This window comes from Suncus etruscus, chromosome 18 (genome assembly GCF_024139225.1).
Source record: "Suncus etruscus isolate mSunEtr1 chromosome 18, mSunEtr1.pri.cur, whole genome shotgun sequence".
Classification (NCBI taxonomy): Eukaryota; Metazoa; Chordata; class Mammalia; order Eulipotyphla; family Soricidae; genus Suncus; species Suncus etruscus.
The window spans coordinates 17,325,302-17,348,247 of NC_064865.1; the positions used below are offsets into that span (position 1 = coordinate 17,325,302).

The window sequence follows — 22,946 nt, forward strand, 5'->3', positions numbered from 1 at the left end:
GCTCAGGGGTTACTCCTGGCTGAGCGCTCAGGAATTGCCCCGGCTTGGGGGGACCATATGCGACATAGGGTGATTGAACCTTGGTCCTTCCTTGGCTTGCGCTTGCAAGGCAGAAACCTTATCTCTAGCGCCACCTCGCCGGCCCCTGTCTTTCCTTCCTTCCTTCCTTCCTTCCTTCCTTCCTTCCTTCCTTCCTTCCTTCCTTCCTTCCTTCCTTCCTTCCTTCCTTCCTTCCTTCCTTCGTTCCTTTCTTCCTTCGTTCCTTCGTTCCTTTCTTCCTTCGTTCCTTCCTTTGTTCCTTCCTGCCTTCCATTCCCCTTTCCTTCTTTCTCCTTCCCTTCCCTTCCTTCCTTCCTTCCTCCCTTCCTCTCTCTCTCTCTTTCTCTCTCTCTTTCTTTCTTTCTTTCTTTCTTTCTTTCTTTCTTTCTTTCTTTCTTTCTTTCTTTCTTTCTTTCTTTCTTTCTTTCTTTCTTTCTTTCTTTCTTTCTTTCTCTCTCTCTCTCTCTCTCTCTCTTCTTCTTTCTTCTTTCTTTCTTTATTTGTTTCTTTCTTTCTTTCTTTCTTTGTTTCTTTCTTTCTTTCTTTCTTTATTTCTTTCTTTTCTTTCTTCTTCCTTCCTCCCTTCCTCCCTTCCTCACTTCCTCTCTCCCTCCCTTCCTTCTTTCCTTTGTTCCTTGCTCTCTTCTTTCCTCCTTCCCTCCCTCCCTTCTTCCTTCCTTCTTCCTTCCTTCCTTTTGTTCTTTTTTTTTTTTTTTGGTTTTTGGGCCACACCCAGTGACGCTCAGGGGTTACTCCTGGCTATGCACTCAGAAGTCGCTCCTGGCTTGGGGGACCATATGGGATGCCGGGGGATCGAACTGCAGTCCGTCCTAGGCTAGCGCAGGCAAGGCAGGCACCTTTCCTCTAGCGCCACCGCCCGGCCCCTCTTCTTTTCTTTCCTTAGTTTTTGGACCATACCTTGTGGCACCCAGTGGTTACTTCTGGCCTTGTGCTCAGATATTGCTCCTGGCAGGCTCAGGGGACCATATGAGATGCCAGTGATTAAACTGATGTCAGTCATGTGCAAGGCAAATGTTTTGTGCATACCCGTTATGCTATCCGACCCCTGCCAGGAGTAATTTTTGATTTTAGAGCCAAGAATAACGCCCGAGCACCACTGAGTGTGGTGCTTAAAAAATTATAAAAAACCAAACCAAACCAAACAAACCACCATCTTTGAGCTTGTTCAATGGGGTGGATCTCATTGGATGCTCTGGTTTGACTTCCAGAACTTTACAGACTCCATAATACTGCCCCAAGTACCAACAGGTGTCCATTCCCCCTGCATAAATAAAAATCAAAGAAAACTTTCTGATACTGTTTCCATTTCTTGCCCCATTTATTTAGTTTTTTTCCCCTGGAGTGTCTTGTAGTTTCTCTGAAGTTTCCAACTTATACCTTTGGTTCAAAGCTATTTATTGTTATAATTTATGAGCACAGATATTTTCTTTTTCAGAAAATAAAGACAATAAAGACTGTGGTTCCAAGACACGAAGTAGAATTGAGAACTGAGAAATAAATTCCTTAATCTATAGATCATCGGCTTTACCCACGGGTGTCAAGAACATTCAGTGGGGAAAAAGAGAATACTCTTTTATTATTTAAAATTGCAGCCACCCTCAGTGGTGCTCAGGGATCATTCCTAGTGGGGTTCTGGAGACCATAAGGGATGCTGGGAATTGAACTTGGGTTAGTTGCACTGTGTGCAGAGCAAACCCCTCCACACAGTGCTACCATTCCGAGGAAGGAATTCTCTCTTGAACAGACTGTTGTCCCTATGGATAATCCCATGCTCAAGAATGAGTTATCCACCTGGTCTAGCCACTGCTGCCTTGACCCTGCTGAACCACATGGTCCATATCCCTGAGTGTAAGTAAAATCCCTGCTTTGACTACTCCCCACTCTGCAGGAAAAGCTCACAGTTTGACTTGGGCCCTGTCTGTGGAATCACTCAATCCTCTGTCCAGTGAGCTTTTAGCCCTTTTAGTCTATGAAATTCAAGGAGCCAAAGACCAGAAGAAGAATCACTTTTTTGTGAACCAGGGGTCAAGCACCTTTTTGTTCAGTAATGTCTGAGTTGTTTTTTTTTTTTTTTTGGTCACACCCGGCAGCGCTCAGAGGCCACTCCTGGCTCTAAGCTCAGAAATTGCTCCTGGCAGGCTCGGGGATCATATGGGATGCCGGGATTTGAACCACCGACCTTCTGCATACAAGGCAAATGCCTTAACACTGTGCTATCTCTCCGGCCCCATGTCTGAGTTCTCTACAGCCTCTGCTGATTTTTCTGTTCCCATATAGGATCCCATGGTTCTGTATGACACCCTAGGTCCTCTTCTGGGACTGTCTATGTATAACTGATGAATAAAATATATTTTATTGAAAATATTTTTTTTTAGTTATTGGGTTTTTGGGCCACAGTCAGGGGTTATTCCTGGCTCTGCACTCAACAATTACACCTAGTAGGTTTGGGGGGAATCATATGGGATGTTGGGGATTAAACCTGGGTTGGCTGTGTGCAGAGCAAATGCCCTCTCCTCTGTACTGTTGCTCTGGCCCCTGAATTGAAAAGCTTTGATCTTGTGGCTATACGACCACACTCAGCTGTGCTCAAAGCATACTCCTGGCTCTGTGTTCAGGGCTCATTCCTGACAAGACAGGTGGTGCTGGGGATGAGACCTGGTTGGGTGTATGTAAAGCAGGAGACTTCATGCCCTGAACCATCTCTCTGGTACTTATAGTTTTGCTTTGGGGCCAGATAGCACAGCATGGAAGGTGGTTGCCTTGCACGTGGCCAACCTGGCCTGGGTTCAATCCCTCACATCTTATATGGTCTCCTGAGTCTGCTATGAGTAATTTCTGAGTGCAGATCCAGGAGTAAACCCTGGATGTGGCCCCCAAACCAAAAACAAACAAACAAACAAAATTCCCCCTCTTTACTAGGAGTTCTATGAACAGAATTTCTGGGGAGGAAATGCAGGGAAGTCCGTGTGCTCAGGTCTGATGCCTTCTGCCCATGCAGCTTCCTTTGTCTCTTCATGCAATATTCTGACCATTTTCTGTCTTTTTTTTGGGTTGATGGAGCTCCCCAGAAGTATTGGGAGCCACCAGGGATACACCTCTTAATGCTGGGGGGTCAGAGTTACACACTGAGACCGATGGTCTTGCTGTTGGAACCTTCCCCAGGGCCCTCAGCTCCTTCTCAATTTGTTTGGAGGGTTTGCATGCACTGGGTATTTCGGTGCAGGCTGGCTCTTAGCACCATCTCTAATATGGAAGATGAAAAGAGCTGACCCAGAGCTCTTGGTCTTGTGCTCCTGCTGTCACTGGGAGCAAAGCTAAAGTGCACAGTGTTTGTGGAAACACAAAATTCACACATTGATTCTAGAGTCTTAGGTTAACTGGGTTCTCTTCCTTGGGGGGGTCTTTACCTTGAATCACTTTGCAGGAATTAAAATTAGTCTTCTGAGGGCCAGAGCACTAGCACAGTGGGAAGGGTGTTGCCTTGCATGCAGCTGATTTAGGTTCAATCCCTGGCATCCCAAAGGGTCTCTAGAGTACCACCAGGAGTTATCCCTGAGCACACAGAATGGAGCAGTCCCTGAGCACAGCAGGTGTGGCTCTCCTTCTACTAAAAAAAAAAACTATTTCCCATTTTACAACAAGTTCTATTGAAGTCTATTTTCAGGATCAAAAGCCAATTCTCACCCATGTGTCTATGGGACCTGCCGACGGTGGCAGTCTCCCTTCCTAGGCATGGAAGAGCAAGTCCTTGTGATTGGCAAAGCTGTACCGTTCCGTTGGTAGCAGATTCTGACTTGCACAAGGGACATCTCAAGATGCCATGAATTTGTAGCAGGGTGCTGGGCTGTGGGGCAACCATCTGTTACTCATATATTATTACAAAGGCAGCAGGATTGTTGCTGGAGTGATGAAGGAAAAAAATAAAAGTACGTGCGTTTGTAAAAAAAAAAAAGCCAATTCTCATTACCCTATAGTCTTTCTTGTTTTTTGTTTGTTTGTTTGTTTGTTTTTGGTTTTTGGGCCACACCTGGTAACGCTCAGGGGTTACTCCTGGCTATGAGCTCAGAAGTGGCTCCTGGCTTGGGGGACCATATGGGACGCTGGGGGATCGAACTGTGGTCTGTCCAAGGCTAGTGCAGGCACCGCCTGCCACCCCCCCATAGTCTTTCTAAGACTCTTTATTGGGGCCACCAGGGCAGATCTAGGGGGTTCACAGGGTGCCTCAACTTTCCAAGGGCTTGTATTTTTTTTTTCCTGTGTCTTTGTTAGTCTCCTGGTAAAAAGGTAAAAAGTGCTGCATTTTACTATGGATGAAGCTTCTAGTTACTTGTGGAATTGAACTTGTTTTTCTCCACACTGTGCCCTCCCCCCTTATCTTTTTTTGCTTTTGTGTATCTTGGCTGGGCAAGTGCTTACTTACTCCTGGCTTTGGGCTCAGGGGTCATTCCCATTGCAGCTTGTGGGACCTTATGGGGTGTGGGGATAATGTGCAGACAAGCACCCCACTCCCATTTCTCAGGCCAGTGAAACTTCTTTTTTAATTTGTCTCCAGTTGTGTTTGGAATATAGAGCTTCTACATTAGATGGAATCAAACACTGATAGTCTCCTGATCCCAAAGTTATAAATAGATTCTCTTATTTTTCACTAACGATTTTAAGCCAATTTTTATTCTTCCCCCACTTGAGTCTTCAGTTCATCTGGTTTTTATTTTGGGGCTATGTTGTTTATTTTCAGCTCATCATTGGTACAAGCAATTTTTCCCTTCTGGGATGAATGTTCTTTTATTTATATTTAAATTTTTTGACTTATTCCTTATATTAGTTATTCCTTATAATAGTTAAACTTTCACCCTATTACTTATGGCTTCTTTTCTTCTTTTTGGTTTTTGGGTCACACCTGGCAGCAATCAGGGGTTACTCCTGGCTCTAGGCTCAGAAATCGCTCCTAGTAGGCTCAGGGGGACCATATGGGATGCCGGGATTTGAACCGCCATCCTTGTGCATGCAAGGCAAATGCTCTACCGCCATGCTATCTCTCAGGCCCCTCCTTATTGCTTCTTTTTTTTTTTTTTTTGGTTTTTTGGGCCACACCCTGTGACGCTCAGGGGTTACTCCTGGCTATGTGCTCAGAAGTCGCTCCTGGCTTCTTGGGGGACCATATGGGACGCCGGGGGATCGAACCGCGGTCTGTCCTAGGCTAGCGCAGGCAAGGCAGGCACCTTACCTCCAGCGCCACCGCCCGGCCCCCTTATTGCTTCTTTTTTTTTGTTTTTGTTTTTGTTTTTAATATTTTTTTTTATTATTTTAATTATGACAACAAAGATGCAAAGAAAGAGGACAGGGTAAAGTTACAGTGGAAGCCCAATCACCCATAAACAGGATTCTCAGTAGTTCCATCGATGATATCCCAGCCTTGAACTTTCAGCCAAAGAACATTAAGAAAAACAAAACTGAACCCATGTACAATACAATTACTTTGTCCCTCAAATCCCCAGTTGTAGTACATATTGTTTCTTAGCAGCACACCATATAATCTAAAGATATTAGACTTATGTAACTCTTTAAACATTGAGGGCAAAGTACATTTATCTAGTTCCATGCACATGCTTACTAGTTTAAGTTAACCTCAAAAGTTTTAATGGGTTGTTTTTCTTAAGGATTGGAGTCAAGAGAACATAGTAAAAAACGATATTAAAGTGGCATTTGTTTGCATAGGCCCACCAAAACATAAGGGACATGGAAAGACAAATTATGGTCTAAATACATGGAGACCCTACCCCTGAAGTTTCCTGGCACAGGACTGACTCTAGGCTCCAGGCAAACTAGTTTGTCCAATTCAAGTCATAGTCTGTAGTGGCAATACACCTCCATTCCTCCCATAGTCTCTGTTGTTGGTATCATTCTTCTGTATTAAAGATCCTGGAGTCTGCATATCCCATATTGCAGTCAGGATGGTGCAGAGCATCCTCTCGTTTCACCTCACACTTAAGGGGCAATAGAGAGAACCATGTCCTGTAGAGCAGGTCATCGTTGTTGTCATGTCTTCTCGCAGGTCATTGTTGTTGTCACGTCTTCTCAGTGTAAATGGAAGTGTCTTTTTAGGAGGTCGATGTCACACCCTTGGTAGTGTCTTTCCTGGTAGAGGACTGCTTCCAACTGTTGCTATAAAAGACCTTGGATGTTTCGTATATAGCTTGCCTGTTTCCAGCGTGAATGGAGAATGCCCATTCAACTGAGGCCTATGCCAGGTCATTATATCAATATTCAGGGTGTAAGGTACATTGTAATGAGATTTATTAGATAATAACTAATCTGTATGTATAGTGTTTTCCCATTTTAATGTGTCTATGCAAACAAGGATCAATGCCACGAAGCGTTATTGGTGCATCTGGAGGCAATAGGAAAAAGATCAGCAATTTCCATGACATAGTTCAATCATAGGCATCAAACTGAGGGACAGTTCCACCACAATCCTTACTGAACAGCTTACAAAGAAAAGACAAGATGAAAAGTGGATAGAAACATCATGGTAGAAGAATATATAGAGAGTTACAGCAGTTAAAGAAAATAATCATAAAATATTCAAATGATATATGTGTTCAATATGTGTTCGATTTGTGTCCTTCTAAATAGTTCTGGGATTTGTAAGATCTACTGTATGTCTTTGGTCAGAGATTGAAGCTGTGTGTTACTGAAGTTAAGAAGGATAAATGTGGGGTACTGATGGTTGGGAGGAGCATATGATCCTAGCGCCCCCGCGCGGTTTCAAAATGTAGACTGGTATGAAATTGCCAGTGACAGCCTGAGTATAGCTGAGAAATTATCTGCCACCCCCCAGATCAAACGCCACCCCCTGATCCAACCTCTGGAGCCGGCCTGGGAGTGGGGAAAACCCAGGGTGCCCCATGAGCTCCTCCCAGAAACCCACCTGGAGATCCGGAGGAAAGGGGGAGAGGGGGTTCGGGTGACCCAGGTCCGGGCCCCCCACCCTAGGCCAGGCCAAAAGGCCGCCGGCACATACGGAGGTCTGCCAGCTGCCCGCCCGTGCTGCTAAAAATCCAGCTCCAGGAAGGGAGAGAGACCCTCCCAAGCCCGAAGGACAGGGATTTAAGCCCAACCTAGGCCGGTCCCCAGACCCGGCCTGGGCGTGGGGAAAACCCAGGGTGCCCCATGAGCTCCTCCCAGAAACCCACCTGGAGATCCGGAGGAAAGGGGGAGAGGGGGTTCGGGTGACCCAGGTCCGGGCCCCCCACCCTAGGCCAGGCCAAAAGGCCGCCGGCACATACGGAGGTCTGCCAGCTGCCCGCCCGTGCTGCTAAAAATCCAGCTCCAGGAAGGGAGAGAGACCCTCCCAAGCCCAAAGGACAGGGATTTAAGCCCAACCTAGGCCGGTCCCCAGACCCGGCCTGGGAGTGGGGAAAACCCAGGGTGCCCCATGAGCTCCTCCCAGAAACCCACCTGGAGATCCGGAGGAAAGGGGGAGAGGGGGTTCGGGTGACCCAGGTCCGGGCCCCCCACCCTAGGCCAGGCCAAAAGGCCGCTGGCACATACGGAGGTCTGCCAGCTGCCCGCCCGTGCTGCTAAAAATCCAGCTCCAGGAAGCTATTGCTTCTTTTTAAAAATTATTTTGTGTTCCTTACTTTTGATATACCCACAAATCCTAGAAATAAATTTTTTGCGCTTCATAACCTATTCTCTTTTTAAAAATTACTTATTTAAACACCATGGTTACAAGGTTGTTCATAGTACAGTTTTCCCCCCACAGTTATACAGTTGTTTATGATTGAGTTTGTCATACAATGTCCAACACCCTTCACCAGTGCACATTTCCCGCCATCAATGTTCTCTAGTCTCTCTCCTCTCTCTCTCTCTCTCTCTCTCTCTCTCTCTCTCTCTCTCTCTCTCTCTCTCTCTCTCTCTTTCTCTCTCTCCTCTCTCCTCTCTCTCTCTATCTCTCTCCTCTCTCCTCTCTCTCTCTCTCTCTCTCTTTCTCCCCTCTCTCTCTCTCTCCCCCTCACTTTATTTTCCTTTAAGACACCATGGATTTCAGTATTGTGACTGAAGGAACAGTCCAAGGTAGAAAGTTTGCCACAAAGAGCGGGGAGTGCAGTGTAGTTGGTTGGGGCAGAGAAGGGACCACTATGACAATAACAGTTAGGAATGATCACTCTGGACAAGAACTGGACCCTGGAAGGGGATAAAGTGATATGTATGATAATTCTTTTTTTTTGTCCTAAAGGGTAGAGGGTGGAGGAGGAGAAAGAAAGGGGGTCATTGGTGGTGGAAAGGTTGCACTGGTGAAGAGGGGTGTTCTTTTTTTTTATCTTTTTAAATCTTTTATTATATCTGAAACCCAACTACAAACAAGTTTGTAATCATGGTGCTTAAGTAAAGATATTATAAAAATAAATAAATTAAAATAAAAGTAATATTTTAATGGGGCTGGAGTAATAGTACAGCAGTAGGACATTTGCCTTGCATGTGGACCTGGGTTCGATCCCTGGTATTCCTCATGGTTCCCCAGGAGTGGTTTCTGAGTGGGTGTAGCCCAAACTCCCCACAAAAGGTAAATTTTTTAAATTATTAAAATTATTACTTAAAATATAAGTGATATTTAAATAATTTAAATTATAATAATATTTTAAATAAATTATTTTAATTGTCATATAATTGGGGTTTCCCTCACCTCTTTTCCAGTACCATAACCACATTTGGGGTACACTATTCTATTTGAGATCCAAAATGTATCCTGAGATGGTCACACTCTTCACCAGCCTGCCCTGGAAGAATCTGAGACAAATGACAAGCAGTGTGAAGCGGGGGACTGAGGAAGTGACTTGGCCATCCAGCTCTGCTCCCAGAGGCCTCAGCATCTTGCTGTTCTCTCAACACTCCTCACTCTCTTTTCTCTGCAAACAATCATCTTCCGTCCACTGATTTAAAACAAATCCTGTGAATGCACAGGATTCATCCTAGGTTTTGCAGAATATGCAACAGGGAGGGAAAAGGAAAGGAAGCAAATAGACAAAACTTGGATAGTTCAGTCATAGGACATGATTCGGTAGACTAGCGCAGAAACATTACAGCTGCTGGTGATCAGGACTTTGAAAATGGAAAAATAGGAGCACTGCTCGCCTTTAGCTTACTGACAGCCTTTGGGTCTGAAACCACAGGCCAAGAGAATAAGAAACAGTCTCTCAGCCTTCCCATGCATGATTGGGACACACTCTCCATGCAGTGCACCAGTAGTGGATGGCAGCAAGAACCAAGTATTCAAGCTAAATACCCATATTTTCCTTATTAATTTTTGGTTTATTATTATTATTATTCAGGGACAGTACTCAGGGCTGATTCCTGACTTTGTGATCAGAAATTCATGGTGGACCCTGGGGAACAATATAGAGTGAAGAACAAAACCCATATCAGTTGCATGTAAGGCAAGCAATTTCCCCATAATGGCTCTAGTCTCTCCTTATTATCCCAAAGTAGATGACACATGCTCCTCTGCCACAAAATAAAGATCTATCTTGTCAGACCACTGATCCTCTCCATAAAAAAAAAGAAAACACATCATCATGAGACACTCCAGGGCCACACAACTGGTGGATCAAGTAAGTTCTAAGAGAACTCACATAAATGTTAGTTAACATCTTTTTATAATTAGGATTAAAATTCTTCACAGAGTAGCAAACTGCTTATGACTTTCCTTGAGAGAACTGTTGCAAGAAAGAGATGAAATTCACTGTAAACAGCACAATCCCATACCCAAATTGGGCAAAAAAAAGACTCGTTAGTCTTTTAAAGAAGTGCTTTTTAAAGGTTCATTTTCCCACATATTAGCAAAAGCATAAAATATGATTAAAAGAGACATTTCATTATGAAAGTATCAACAATGCTATGTACTTAAGAAGAAAGAATTTCTGTGCATTTCAGAAGAAAAAATGTGTGTCAAAAGAACAAAGTTATGGGGCCAGAGAGATAGCACAGCGGTGTTTGCCTTGCAAGCAGCAGATCCAGGACCTAAGGTGGTTGGTTCAAATCCTGGCTTCCCATATGATCCCCGGTGCCTGCCAGGAGCTATTTCTGAGCAGATAGCCAGGAGTAACCCCTGAGCACCGGCAGATGTGGCCCAAAAACCAAAATAAATAAATAAATAAATAAATAAATAAATAAATAAATAAAGGACAAAAAGAAAGAACAGAATTATGAGACTGGAGAGATATGATAGCAGGTAGGGTGCTTGCTTTGCACACAGCCAACCCAGAATCAATATCTGGCATCTCATAGTCCCCTGCACTGCTAGGTGTGATGTCTGAGCTCAGGAGCAACCCCTGAGCATGGCCAGGTTTGGCCCAAAAACAAAAACAAAAAAATAACAGAATCACACAGTCCCCCCGCCCCCCTTGTATAGCACCTAACACTCAGTTCTGTATGTGGCATACAGGAGGCTTGATGAAACTATAAAATTTAGAATTATTTGATAACATATTTTGGCACAATGGGAAATCTGTGATAAAAGATACCTTAACATATTTTTTTTTTTGTTTTGTTTTTTGGGCCACACCCGGCGTTGCTCAGGGGTTACTCCTGGCTGGCTGCTCAGAAATAGCTCCTGGCAGGCACGGGGGACCATATGGGACACCGGGATTCGAACCAACCACCTTTGGTCCTGGATCGGCTGCTTGCAAGGCAAACGCCACTGTGCTATCTCTCCGGGCCCACCTTAACATAATTTAGATACACCAGTCTCTAAGTAAATCATCCAAAAGGAATATTAAGCAATTGTCACATTCTATTTCTCCTAAATCTTGTCACATGTGTTCTAAACATCAAACAGGGGAGACTCATTTATAAAAACAACTTTGGGGGGGCAGAGCGATGGCACAGCAGTAGAGCATTTGCCTTGCACACGGCTAACCTAGGACTGATCACGGTTCCATCTCCCAGCATCCCATATTGTCCTCCAAGCCAGGAGTGATTTCTGAGTGCTTAGCCAGGAGTAACCCTTGAGAGTCAATGGATGTGGCCCAAAATCTAAAAATAAATAAATAAATAAATAAAAGCAACTGCCATTAAAATAAATAAATAATAGCTTTGGGGGTTATTCAGAGAGAGAGAGGAGGTAAGGCATATGCCTGCTCTGCAAGGGTAACCCCTGTCAGAATTCTCAGCACCATATTTGTTACCCCTGAACATTGCCAGGGTCATTTCTGAGGACATTATAGCCAGAAATAGCCCCTGGGAACTATCAGGCAGAGCCAAAAAAAAAAAAAAAACCCTCTAAAATTGATATTTTTCAAAAACAAAACCCACCAAGAATCACCTATTTTAGTTCCTAATAAAAACCAGCAGGGAAGGCATTTGTCTTGCATGTGGCTGACCCAGGTTTGATCCCCAGCATCCCATATGGTCCCCATGCCTGCCAGGAGTGATTGCTGAGTAGAATGCCAGGAGTACTGCCTGAGCACCACTAGTGTGGCCCCAAAAACAAAAACAAAAACAAGAGAACCAGAACAGTAAACTAATCACACTCAGTAAAACAAGGTAGGATATCTTAAAGGCAATATATATATATATATATATATATATATATATATATATATATATATATATATATATATATATTTTGCTTTTTGCTCAAGTTCCTTCTACTTACCAAAGAAACATTTTCAGTACCCATAAGCTTTCAAAAAATGACAAAGGAATGTAGGCTATATAAACATTAAACTGAAACAAGATGCATTGAGATGTTAGGATATGGAAATACAAATAGTTCAGAGTTTTCTCACATACCAAAAAATGTTTAAAAGTAATATTTTCTCTAACTGTACTCCCCACTCTTTGTGGTAAGATTCATATCATGGGACAGTCCTTCCAGCCTTCATCTCTATTTTCTCTGGGTATTATTATAATACTGTCTTTTATTTCTGAAACCCCACAGATGAGTGAGACTATTCGGTGTGTGTTTCTCCCTCTGACTTATTTAACTCAGCATAATAATTTCCATGTCCATCCATGTATAGGAACATTTCATGACTTCATTTTTTCTGATGGCTACATAGTATTCCATTGTGTATAGGGTAGTGAGTGAGAGAAATAGTTACAGTGGGGAGGGCATTTGCCTTGCAAGCAGCAGACCTATGTTTGATCCCTGGCATCCCATCTGGTTCCCTGAGCCTTCCAGGAGTGATTCCTGAACAGAGTCAGGAATAACCCCTGAGCACTGCTAGGTGTGGCCAGAAAACCAAACCAAACCAAACTAAACCAAACCCAAACCCAACCCATTTTATTAAAAAATACATTAAAAAAGGTTTATATTGGTATGTGGGAGTGTCCACATACCAATGTGACTTTTAAATCAGTGGACGGTTTCTTTCTGCAGTGGAGACTTACATTTTATAAAATGGTGCAAATGCTCCTTCCTTCCTTCCTTCCTTCCTTCCTTCCTTCCTTCCTTCCTTCCTTCCTTCTTCCCTCCCTTCCTTCCTTCCTTTCCTTTCCTTCCTTCCTTTCCTTCCTTCCTCTCCTTCCTTCCTTCCTTCCTTCCTTCCTTCCTTCCTTCCTTCCTTCCTTCCTTCCTTCCTTCCTTCCTTCCTTCCCTCCTTCCTTCCTTCCCTCCTTCCTTCCTTCCCTCCTTCCTTCCTTCCCTCCTTCCTTCCTTCCCTCCTTCCTTTCCTCCCTCCTTTCTTCCTTCTTCCTTTCTTCCTCCTTCCTGCGTTCCTTCGCTCCTTCCTTCCTTCCTTCCTTCCTTCCTTCCTTCCTTCCTTCCTTCCTTCCTCCTTCCTTCTTTTCTTCCTTCCCTCCTTCTTTCCTTCCTTCCTTTCCTCCTTCCTTCTTTCCCTCCTTCCTTCCCTCCTTCCTTCTTTCCCTTCTTCCTTCTTTTCTTCCTCCTTCCTTCCCTCCCTCCCTCCTTCCTTCTTTCCCTCCCTCCTTCCTTCCTTTTCTCCCTCCTTCCTTCTTTCCCTCCTTCCTTCTTTCCCTCCTTCCCTCCCTCCTTCCTTCCCTTCTTCCTTCCTTCTTTCCCTCCTTCCCTCCCTTCTCCTTCCTTCCCTTCTTTCTTCCTTCCTTCTTTCTCTCCCTCCATCCTTCCCTTCTTCCTTTCTTCCTTCTTTCCTTCCTTCCATTCCTTCCTCCTCCTTCCTTCCCTCCTTCCTTCTCTTCTTTCTATCCTCCTTCCTTCTCTCCTTTCCTCCTTCCTCCTTCCTTCCTTCCCTCCTTCCTTCCTTATCTCCTTTCTTCTCTCCCTCCCTCCTTCCTCCCCGCTTTTTAAAATTTATTTGAACACTGTGGTTTAAAAGTTGTTCATCATACAGTCGTTTCTAGCATTCCATATTTCAACACCAATCTCACTACTAGTAACATTCTCTCCACCATTATCCCGTTTCCCAGTCCCCTCCCAAGCCTGTCCCCTTGGCAAACACAAAATAATTTATTTTATATTGCTTATTTCAACTAAGTGGCTAATGGAATTATCCCAAAATACTTCAGTAAAAGGAAATTTGTGAAAATTGTTAAATCTCACAATGAAGCCATTAAGCTGAGGGCTTACCAAACTGTTGCGATTTGAGCCTTTTGTGTTGTTTTTGACTATGGAGCTTAACTGGTTTCTATGTTACTTGCCCATCTAATTTGGATTGAAAAACTTGGAGGTGACATGTGGTTATACTCCAAAATCTGCAAAAATGGGCTGAGAAGTTTACATGGCTGCAGCTGTGAGGTGCTGAGCATGACTGCTGGAATTTTTGATACCATGAGTTAGGGGGAGACTATTCACTACTACTTGAAGAAGATCCCGAGTTTTCTCTGGGTGAACCTGGAATTTTGTTTGTTATTTTGGGCCACACCCGGCGGCACTCCTGGCTCTGTGCTCAGAAATTGCTCCTGACAGGCTTGGGGGGCCATATAGGATGCTGGGAACCGAACCTGTGTTTGTTCCAGGTTGACTGCATGCAAGGCACATGCCCTGCTGCTGTGCTATCGCTCCTGCCCCAAACGTGGACATTTTGTTCGCTTGTGACTGTGAAGAGATTGGTCACTTAGCTGTGAAGTTGGGTTGATGATGGTTGTGGAGTGTGGAAGCAAGTCTTTTGCAAGTCTTTAGCAGGGTGAGGACTTAACCCATCCCTCTTCTGAAGGCACCCCAACATTTTCATTAGGAAGACCAATATATCTATGAATTTAAGCTTGGCTTGCAGTTCTTCTGAGAGTTAGTTGTGAATTTGTAAAGCTGGGCCAATGATTTTATATGGAGGTGACTATGGGGTATTGGTGTTTCTCTCTCTCTCTCTCTCTCTCTCTCTCTCTCTCTCTCTCTCTCTCTCTCTCTCTCTTGTTTTGGGGCCACACCTAGCAGTGCTCAGGGCTAGGCTTCCTGGCAAGCTAATGGTTTCAAGGATTGAAACTGGGTCAGGTCGTGTGTAAGGCAAGTGCCCTTCCCACTGTATTATCTCCCCAGCCCTATTTCCTTTCTTCCTCAAAGCCCTTCTTGCCTGACTTTCAAATATGAAAGCTCTGGTGATGATGTCTGACTGCTCTTGCCAAGCAGACATCTCACGAATCTGGTGTGAAGCCAAATCTGTTTCCCATTAGAACCCTTCTTTTCCAACTTCTACCTCACTCCCCCTTCTGGCCTCTCTCCACAGTGGATCTAGGCTGGATGTCATGGCGGTGTGTTAGGGGGGTGTTGGAGGTTGAAAGGTCTTATCTTGTAGCAGCCAGGCTGACATCTTGTTGGCCATGACCCCCTGGTACTGAGGTCTTGGTGATATGATGTACATCATGAATATAGTCCTTGACAGGAAATCTTCAGCAGGTACATTGCTGGTCTCTATTTAAAAATCTCTCTTTTGTAGCCTAACAAGCCTGATAGAGATGTTGACCTCTTGAGAGTCTGTACATGAGTATGTGTCTTTTGCAACCAAGGCAAAACTGTTGTGGATAGTCCTGGATGCATCCCCAATATTCACATTCCTTCCCAGTTCATTCTTGCCACTTGGTTGGTTCCCATGACACATTGGTTCATAGCTGCCTCTATGATCTTGTTTGACCCTGAGACAGAAGGGATGGAAAATTATATTGTGCCTTGTAGGGCTCCATTTGTGAGGGTCTCTGCAGTGCTGTTTTTAGCAAGTCCCTAAGATGAAGAGGTAAAACTGGACCCCAGAACAGAGACAGATCCTCGTGAAAGTGAGATTTTGATTTGATGGAAAATTCTGGATGAGGTCATTATTCACAATAAGTTTAATTGGTCTAAATGAAAAGGCCACACATTAAAACCAAACAAAAGGCAAAACTGTCCAATGTTTCCTGTTACTAAGTCCAGGATAACATCTCCCTGGCAAGAGATGAAACTGGCTCTGCAGAAACTGGCAGGGGTGGTGGGAGTGGTGTTGCTGTGACCATGAGCAGATGAGCTTGAGGGCACATGAGGTGCCCCATGACTGGAACTTGGAAGTTGACAACTTGGAGCTTGTCCTTGTTGAGTTGCAAAGACATCTATCTCCATAAATTCAGAGTCCATGAGTTGCACATTAAAAGGTAATCTGAGCATGGTTAGCCATTGTACTGGAAGCCCAGTAGGAGAGCCTGCTGCGAGTACCCAGAGTCCTTCTGATTGAAAAGTTTGGGGATTTTTTCCCCCTCTCTCTACCTGTTTGCCTCTCAGCTTTTTCTCCATCCCGTGCCACCAGCTTCTGCCAACATAAAGGAGACATCAGCGCTGACTATCCGCCACCTGATCTCAGAACCCAGTATTGAGTGCTCAGGGGTTAATCCCAGTTCTGCATTCAGAAATTGCTCCTGGCAGGCTCTGGGACCATCTGGGATGCTGGGGACCGAACTGGGATTCGTTCTAGTCTGCAGTGTGCAAGGCAAATACTGTACTGTACTGTACTGTACTATACTATACTATACTATACTATACTATACTATACTATACTATACTATACTATACTATACTATACTAGTGTGTAGAGCTTCATTTTGGTTCTCTGTTCAGGGCTCATTTCTGGTGTGACTCAGGACCATAAGGGATGCTGGAGACTGACCAGGTCAGCTTCTTTAAGGCAAGCACCCTACCAGTGGCTGTATTGTTGCTCTGGCCTAAACATTTCCTTACTAATGTCCAATCTGTCAACAGTCCTGTTCAATGTAGTTTTATTTACATATTTATTTACTGATTAAATTTCTTTATTTTAGATACTGTGGTTAACAGAGTTGTTTATAATAGTTATTTCTGGCACTCAGTATTTTAACATCAATCCCACCACCAATTATTACATTCTGTCCACTCTGGTCATCAATTTCATAACCTCAGTTTCCTACCTTCCAAAGGGGAAGGTCAGAAAAACTTCGTTTTTTTTTTTTTTTTTTTTTTTTTTTTTTTTTTTAGGAATAACTTCTTAATATTGCTTAGTACAACTAAGTGGTAATGAAATTATAGAAAAAACTGCATTAAAATAATAATATTATTTTGGTTTTTGGGCCACACTCAGTGATGCTCAGGGGTTACTCCTGGCTATACACTCAGAAATTGCTCCTGGCTTGGGGAATATGGGATGCTGGGGGATTGAACAGAGGTCCGTCCTGGGTCAGTTGCATGCAAGGCAAAACACCCTACCACTATGCTATCACTCCGGCCCCTAAATAATATTATTTTTGTTTGTTTGTTTTTGGGCCACATCCAGTGATGCTTAGGGTTTACTTTTGGCTCTGAGCTCAAATATCACTTCTGGTAGACTTGGAGGATCACTTAGGATGCCTGGAATAGAACCTAGATTGGCTACTTGCAAGACAAATCTCTACCTGCTATGCTATTACTCCAGCTCCTAAAAGAATATTTGTGAAAATTATCATATCTTGCAAGGGGGGCTTATGTTCTGAAGGTCTACTAAACTGTATATCACTAGTTGAGTGTTCTGTTGTTGATTTGTTTGTTGAGGTTATGTGGCTTCCAGAATAATTTCACATCTAATTTGGCATAATCCTACTAAGAAATCGGTATTAAAAGTATGGGATGTTGAGTGGCTGCATATGTAGCCAAGGAGTCTACAAATCTAAGGATCTATAGTGCCAGGCTGATGAGCTTGTAATGCAACAAAGTGACCACAGCATCCCTCTGAAGGACCCCAGTATGATCAGCTGCAAGGTCAGTATGTCCATCAGTTTTTCCTGCTAGTTGGGCTTCTCTTTTTAGAGTTCCATGAATCTATGGTGTTGGCTGCTTGCACAGACATGGCAGAAGGCTTTATATTGTGGGCTAGCAGCCAGGGGCTTCTGAAAGTACTGAGGCATAGAGGGTGAGGCCGGGGGAGGGAGGCGGCTCAGTCTGGCTTTAAAGGTCTTTGGAGATGTCAACCACAAAACTGGCATCCCCTGAGTGTTTGGTGACTGGAGTCTGTTTTTGATCAATACCTGGTGATGCTAAAGCTTACTCCTTCCTGGCTCTGCACTTGGGAATTACTATTGGTGGTGCTCATGGGATTATATGTGATGCCAGGAACCAAACCTGGGTCAGCCACATGCAAGGCAGACTTGCACAACCTGTGTGAGACTCTGAGTTCAATTCGCAGAGTGGAGGGGGGGAAACAGTAGAAACTCAATTGAAGTCCTTTATAACTCAACTTTTAAATGCGCAGAAAACAGATAATAATCTTTAATCTCTCTGTTTCATTCTTTTAATCTTTTTGCTATTTATTTATTTATTATTATACGATCTGTTGCCTTGCTCTTTTGTTTCATGGTTCTTGTGAAAAGCAGATGTCAAGAATTTTGAGTTTTGAGAGATAGCATGGAGATAGGGTGTTTGCCTTGCATGCAGAAGGATGGTAGTTCAAATCCTGGCATACTATATGGACCCCTGAGCCTGCCAGGAGAGATTTCTGAACGTAGAACCAGGAGTAACCCCTGAGTGCCACCAGGTGTGACCCAAAAACAAACAAACAAAAAAAACAAAAACAAAAAAAAAAGAATTTTGAGTTTTAACTTGTTAGTGGATAAATTTGTTGACTCCTTCATATTTTTCGACTTTGTTCAGGGAAGCAGTTAGATTATTTTTAGCACTAATTTGATCTTTTGGGATCCGTGTGTGTGTGTGTGTGTGTGTGTGTGTGTGTGTGTGTGTGTGTGTGTGTGTGTGTGTGTGTGATGGAACTCAGGGCTTCACAGATGTAAGGTAATTTTCCCAGCACTGAGCTGCATTCCCAGCACTAATGTTTCAGCCCTTGTTTGGTGGAAAGAGCACTTGAGGGAGCTGGTTGTCCACATGACTGTGTGTGAACCCCAATTACTCTAGCAGGCTGGCATCTGCTTTGTGTCTGGCTGGCAGGATGGCATTTCTCTTGAGCAGGATTATTTCTTTCACTTCTTTTTTTTTTTTTTTTTTTTTTTTTGGTTTTTGGGCCACACCCTGCAGTGCTCAGGGGTTACTCCTGTCTGCTCAGAAATAGCTCCTGGCAGGCTTGGGGGACCATATGGGACACCGGGATTCGAACCAACCACCTTTGGTCCTGGATCGGCTGCTTGCAAGGCAAATGCCGCTGTGCTATCTATTTCCTTCACTTCTATCGCAGATCTTTTTTCCTCTATAGCCTTTGTGCTGTGGGATGCTCAGAAGGTGGGGGCATTCTCTCAGCCTCCTGACTATACAGTGTTGGTTGTCTGGAAGTTCCCTACCAGGATCCACAGCTGTGTCCTGGTTAGGCTGTGTGACCAGGTAACCCCAGCCCACTCTGTTCTCACTTGGCCCAGCAACAGTGGGAGAGAGAGAGCAATTGCTTCTTTGTGGGATTTCTACCCAACAGGACTGGGTAGAAAAAGCCAGACATGCACTGCTTACTCGCAAAACCTAGGAAACAGGATTTATTCCTACCTAGGCAGAGATCAGGCATGAGCAAGTACTCATGCCCAAGACAAAACAAAGTGGGGAATTTATTAACCCCATCGACAGCATGGAATGTTTCCTCTGAAATGTGTATGAAGTTAAAGCAGGGAATGATTCTGAAGGAACAGGTAAGGAATGGAAGGAAGGAACTCAGTAGCTGGCTGATGGTAACAGATGGGGGGAGAATACCTTACAGAGGAAGTTTTAGAGAGCCCCAGAAGAGACCCCCTGGAAGATGCCTTTGTAGAATGTCTGAGGCCCAACACATTGCCGAGAGACTGAGGACATGAAGGGAACTCAGGTTTCAGCCCCAATGCAGCACCCACCCTGAGCACTGCCAGGAATAATTCCTGAGTGCAAAACTAGCAACCCCTGAGCATCACTAGGTGTGACCCCTCCAAAAAAAAGTATTTTAAAATGCTTGCCTCAGGCAGACAAGTTTGGGAGCAGAGCATTGTCATCCTCTGCTTTTAAATCAAGCTGGCCTGGAAAGCATATCCCAAGGAAATTTTGAACAGTAGAGAAAACGCATATTTCAGCACATGTATTCAATTAGAGCAGAATGAACTTGATGCCATGGAGACCCAGCTTGGCACGGGAGCTACTGGCCTGGTGACCAGGAGAGTCTATACACCAGGCTGCTGGGGTCAGCTTCGAAGTGTCATTTGGTCGACTCAGATCTTTGATGCAAAGAGGAAAGTATGTATGATTCACCCAGTGCAATCGGAACAAGGGAGCGAGCCATGTCTGTCTGTCTGTTTGTCTGTTCTCTGCCTCATGAAAGAGCAGCCTGGCTCAGAGCCGGCTTCCCGCTCCCCTTCTCCACTTGAAACAGAAAAGCCAGCCGGAGCAAAACTCTTTTTCCACAGGGGTTGGCAAGCAGAAACAGTTTCCTTTCATCCTCAGCAAGGCTGAGCGAGGCCTTTTCTGGATTCATATTGCACAGTGTGGCTGAAGCAATAGATAAAGGTTAATGCATTTGCCTTGCAAACAGCCGACTGACCTGGTTTGATCCCTAATACCCCATAGAGTCCCTTAACCCTGGCCAGGAGTCATGATCCCTGAGCACTGCCAAGTATGGCCCCCCAACACAAAACAAATGCTCCCATGAATAGGCCAGGGAGCCAAGAGCCATCTCAGTGTTGAGCATCTGCTTTGCATGCAGGAGTCTCAACTTTGCTCCCTAATCTTCGAGTGGGGTAGAGTTTGGTTCTCCCATAGCCAGCCAGACCAAACAGGGCACAATGTGAGAGTTTCCTTTAACTGACTTCCAGGTGAAAGGGTTTGGTCTCCACAAACTCAGGAGGTCTGGGACTAGCTCTGGAGAGGTCGGGGCATCAGACCCCAGTAGATTCCAAAGTCTACTGTTCTGGGGTTTAGCACTTGGAGTCATTTCTTTTTCTTTTTTTTTTTTTTTTTTGTTTTGTTTTTTGAGTTACACCCGGCAGTGCTCAGGGGATTACTCCTGGCTCTATGCTCAGAAATCGCCCCCGACAAGCTCGGAGGACCATATGGGATGCCGGGATTCGAACCACCATTCTTCTGCATGCAAGGCAAACGGCTTACCTCCATGCTATCTCTCCGGCCCCACTTGAAGTCATTTCTGACAGTGTCTACTGGTCGGTGATGTTCTGGGGATGTAACCTGAATGCCCTTAGTCTCTGGACTCATCTCCCCAGATCAAGTTATGAAAGTCATGGAAAAACAGCCAATCTACCGACTTGGGAAGTTTGGCAAGTTGAGATGTAAATAGAGGAGCAGGGCCAGGCTCAACTATAGCATCAGAACTTGCATGCACCTGTCCTGGGCTGAGTCTGGACAATATGTCAGAGCTTAGACATTCTGCAAAGGTATCCCATTGAGGGGTGTCTATTAAGGGGCTTTCTGGAACTCTCCCTGCAGATTAACCCCCCCCCCCATCTGTCTCTATCAGCCAACTACTGAGTCCCTACCTTTCAGCCTCCACAGAAGGGCTTTGGGGAAGCTGAGGGTTTGGGACCAGCCTCCAGGGGCATTGAGCCCACAGCTCAGGTATGGCCCAGGGTACCGTGTTTACTCATTTTACTTTCGGTCTGACCACGGTGATATTTCCTTGTTAGGAAACTCTGGAACATTTGAAAATCACTTTGGAGGGAAGTTAGTATTTGGGCCACCTCATACCCCAGCTCCCCCAAACACAAACTTTCCTCAGAGAGGGTGTTTGGGGTCCCCATGGCAGTGCTTAGCAGCTATTCCAGGCTCTGTACTTAGGAGCGACCCCTAGTGGTTCAGTGGATTGAAGCGGGGTAGGGCCCCAGTGACCACTGGCAAGGTTAGCCCTGAGCTTTCACACGGGGCTCTGACACCTGCTCTACCTTAAACAGGTTAAAGGCATGAGCCAGAGATGCTTTGGCTGCAAAACCACTGCCTTCTGGCAGACACCCATATTGCTTGGACAAGCTGGCTGCTCACAGACAAGCTCATACTAATCATCAGCTGAGCTTCAGACTTCGCTGGATTTCCAGCCTTTCCACGTTTGATTGTTTTTGTTTCTGAACCACACCCAGTGGTGTGTTGCTAGGGATGGCTCCTGGTGGTGTGTGTACATGCAGGAGGCCATAGTGCCAGGAACTGGGTCCAGGTCTCTCATAAGCAGAACATCCACATCCACATATGCAGAACATCCACAACCTTCGAAATATCTCTCCAGTCTACCTTTATTCATTTTTTTCTTTTTCTTTTTTTTTTTTTTTTGGCCACATCTGGCTGTGCTCAGGGTTACTCCTGGTTCTGTGATCAGGATCACTCTTGGCAGTGCCTAGGGGACCATATGGGATGCTGAAGATTGAACTTGGGTTTGCCGCTTGAAGGCAAATGCTTCAGGCTACCTTTTCCCCATTTTGATGGCCGAAGTTCGGCGAGGAATCTGGGGATTCCTGATGTCCATCTAAAGAATCTGACCAAAGACTATGCATTGGACTTATGTCTAGTCATGTGTAGTTCTCAGAATATCTCAGCTTATTCTTCTTAGGTCTGGGGATGTGGCCCTGTCGCCAATATTGGAGATTTTATGGGTCCTTGAGTTCAATTCCCAGCTCCAGTAGGCCCCTGGAACTTCTGGAAGTGACCCTAGAGTTAAAAAAAAGAAACAATCATCATAACAAAGGACGTATTAAAAGAGTCCACATACCAGGGGCTGGAGTGGTAGTCCAATAGGAAGGGTGTTTGCCTTGCACGTGGCCAACCTGAGTTCGATCCCCAGCATCCTACCTGGATATGTCCCTGATCCTACCAGAAGTGACTCCTGAGAGCTGCCAGGTGTGGCCCCAAGCAAACAAACAAACAAACAAATAAAAGTCCACACACATTTGGATTCCTGAGCATAAGTGTAACCAACTACTGAAAAAAACAAACAAACAACAACAAAAAAAAAACCCCACTTGTTAACCCCTAGTTGGTTTTATTTTTATTAGATTTGTTAGAGGGGCCATATCTATTGATGCCAGGGTGGGCTGGGCTACTCTTGAATCTGCTCATTGCAGGCCTGATTGCTTAGTATCAGGGCTTGGAAGTACTGGGCTGATGGTGCCACCCAGTGGTGTTGAGGGCCTATACCTGGTGGTTTGAACTGAAGGTCATTAGAGAATTCTGATTTTGATCTTGTGTTACTTTGGTTTGAGAGACTGGCACCCTGTTATGATGAGGAACCCTCTTGTGGCCAATCAACTCCTCAAAGTGAATGAAAAGCTCAGCTCAGAGTCAGGATGGTGGAGAGACAGAACCACAGGGGGCATTGGGACCCACCACTGACCGTCTCTGGCTTGGTTTCTCTAATTTAACTAGAGAAATCACAATCACAGATTCTGCTTGCAGAGGTCTTGGGCAGTGTGTCCTGGATACACTAAACATCCTGAGTCTCTCTGGGCAGAGAAGAGAGCTGGAAGGAGATGGGACAGAAGGAGACAGTTAACTCCAGCATTGTTGGTCCATGTGAGCCCTCAGCATTAAAGTCCCTTCCCTCAGAAGG

At 44.7% G+C, this 22,946-nt stretch overlaps 1 protein-coding gene and 1 non-coding gene across 2 annotated transcripts in view; both read left to right on the plus strand.

Annotated features, from left to right (window-relative positions):
* Nucleotides 1-3,742: 3,742 nt before the first annotated feature.
* On the plus strand, nt 3,743-3,871 carry LOC125996857 (small nucleolar RNA SNORA24). The gene has a single exon (XR_007491521.1). It is a non-coding gene; the product is annotated as a small nucleolar RNA SNORA24 (small nucleolar RNA).
* Nucleotides 3,872-17,149: 13,278 nt separating this feature from the next.
* Nucleotides 17,150-22,946, plus strand: part of LOC125995734 (26S proteasome non-ATPase regulatory subunit 4-like) — a 36,553-nt gene continuing 30,756 nt past the window's right edge. The window contains 3 exon segments of the mRNA XM_049764739.1: nt 17,150-17,206; nt 19,421-19,639; nt 20,900-20,971. Of these exon segments, the coding sequence (XP_049620696.1) occupies nt 17,150-17,206; nt 19,421-19,639; nt 20,900-20,971 (348 nt within the window).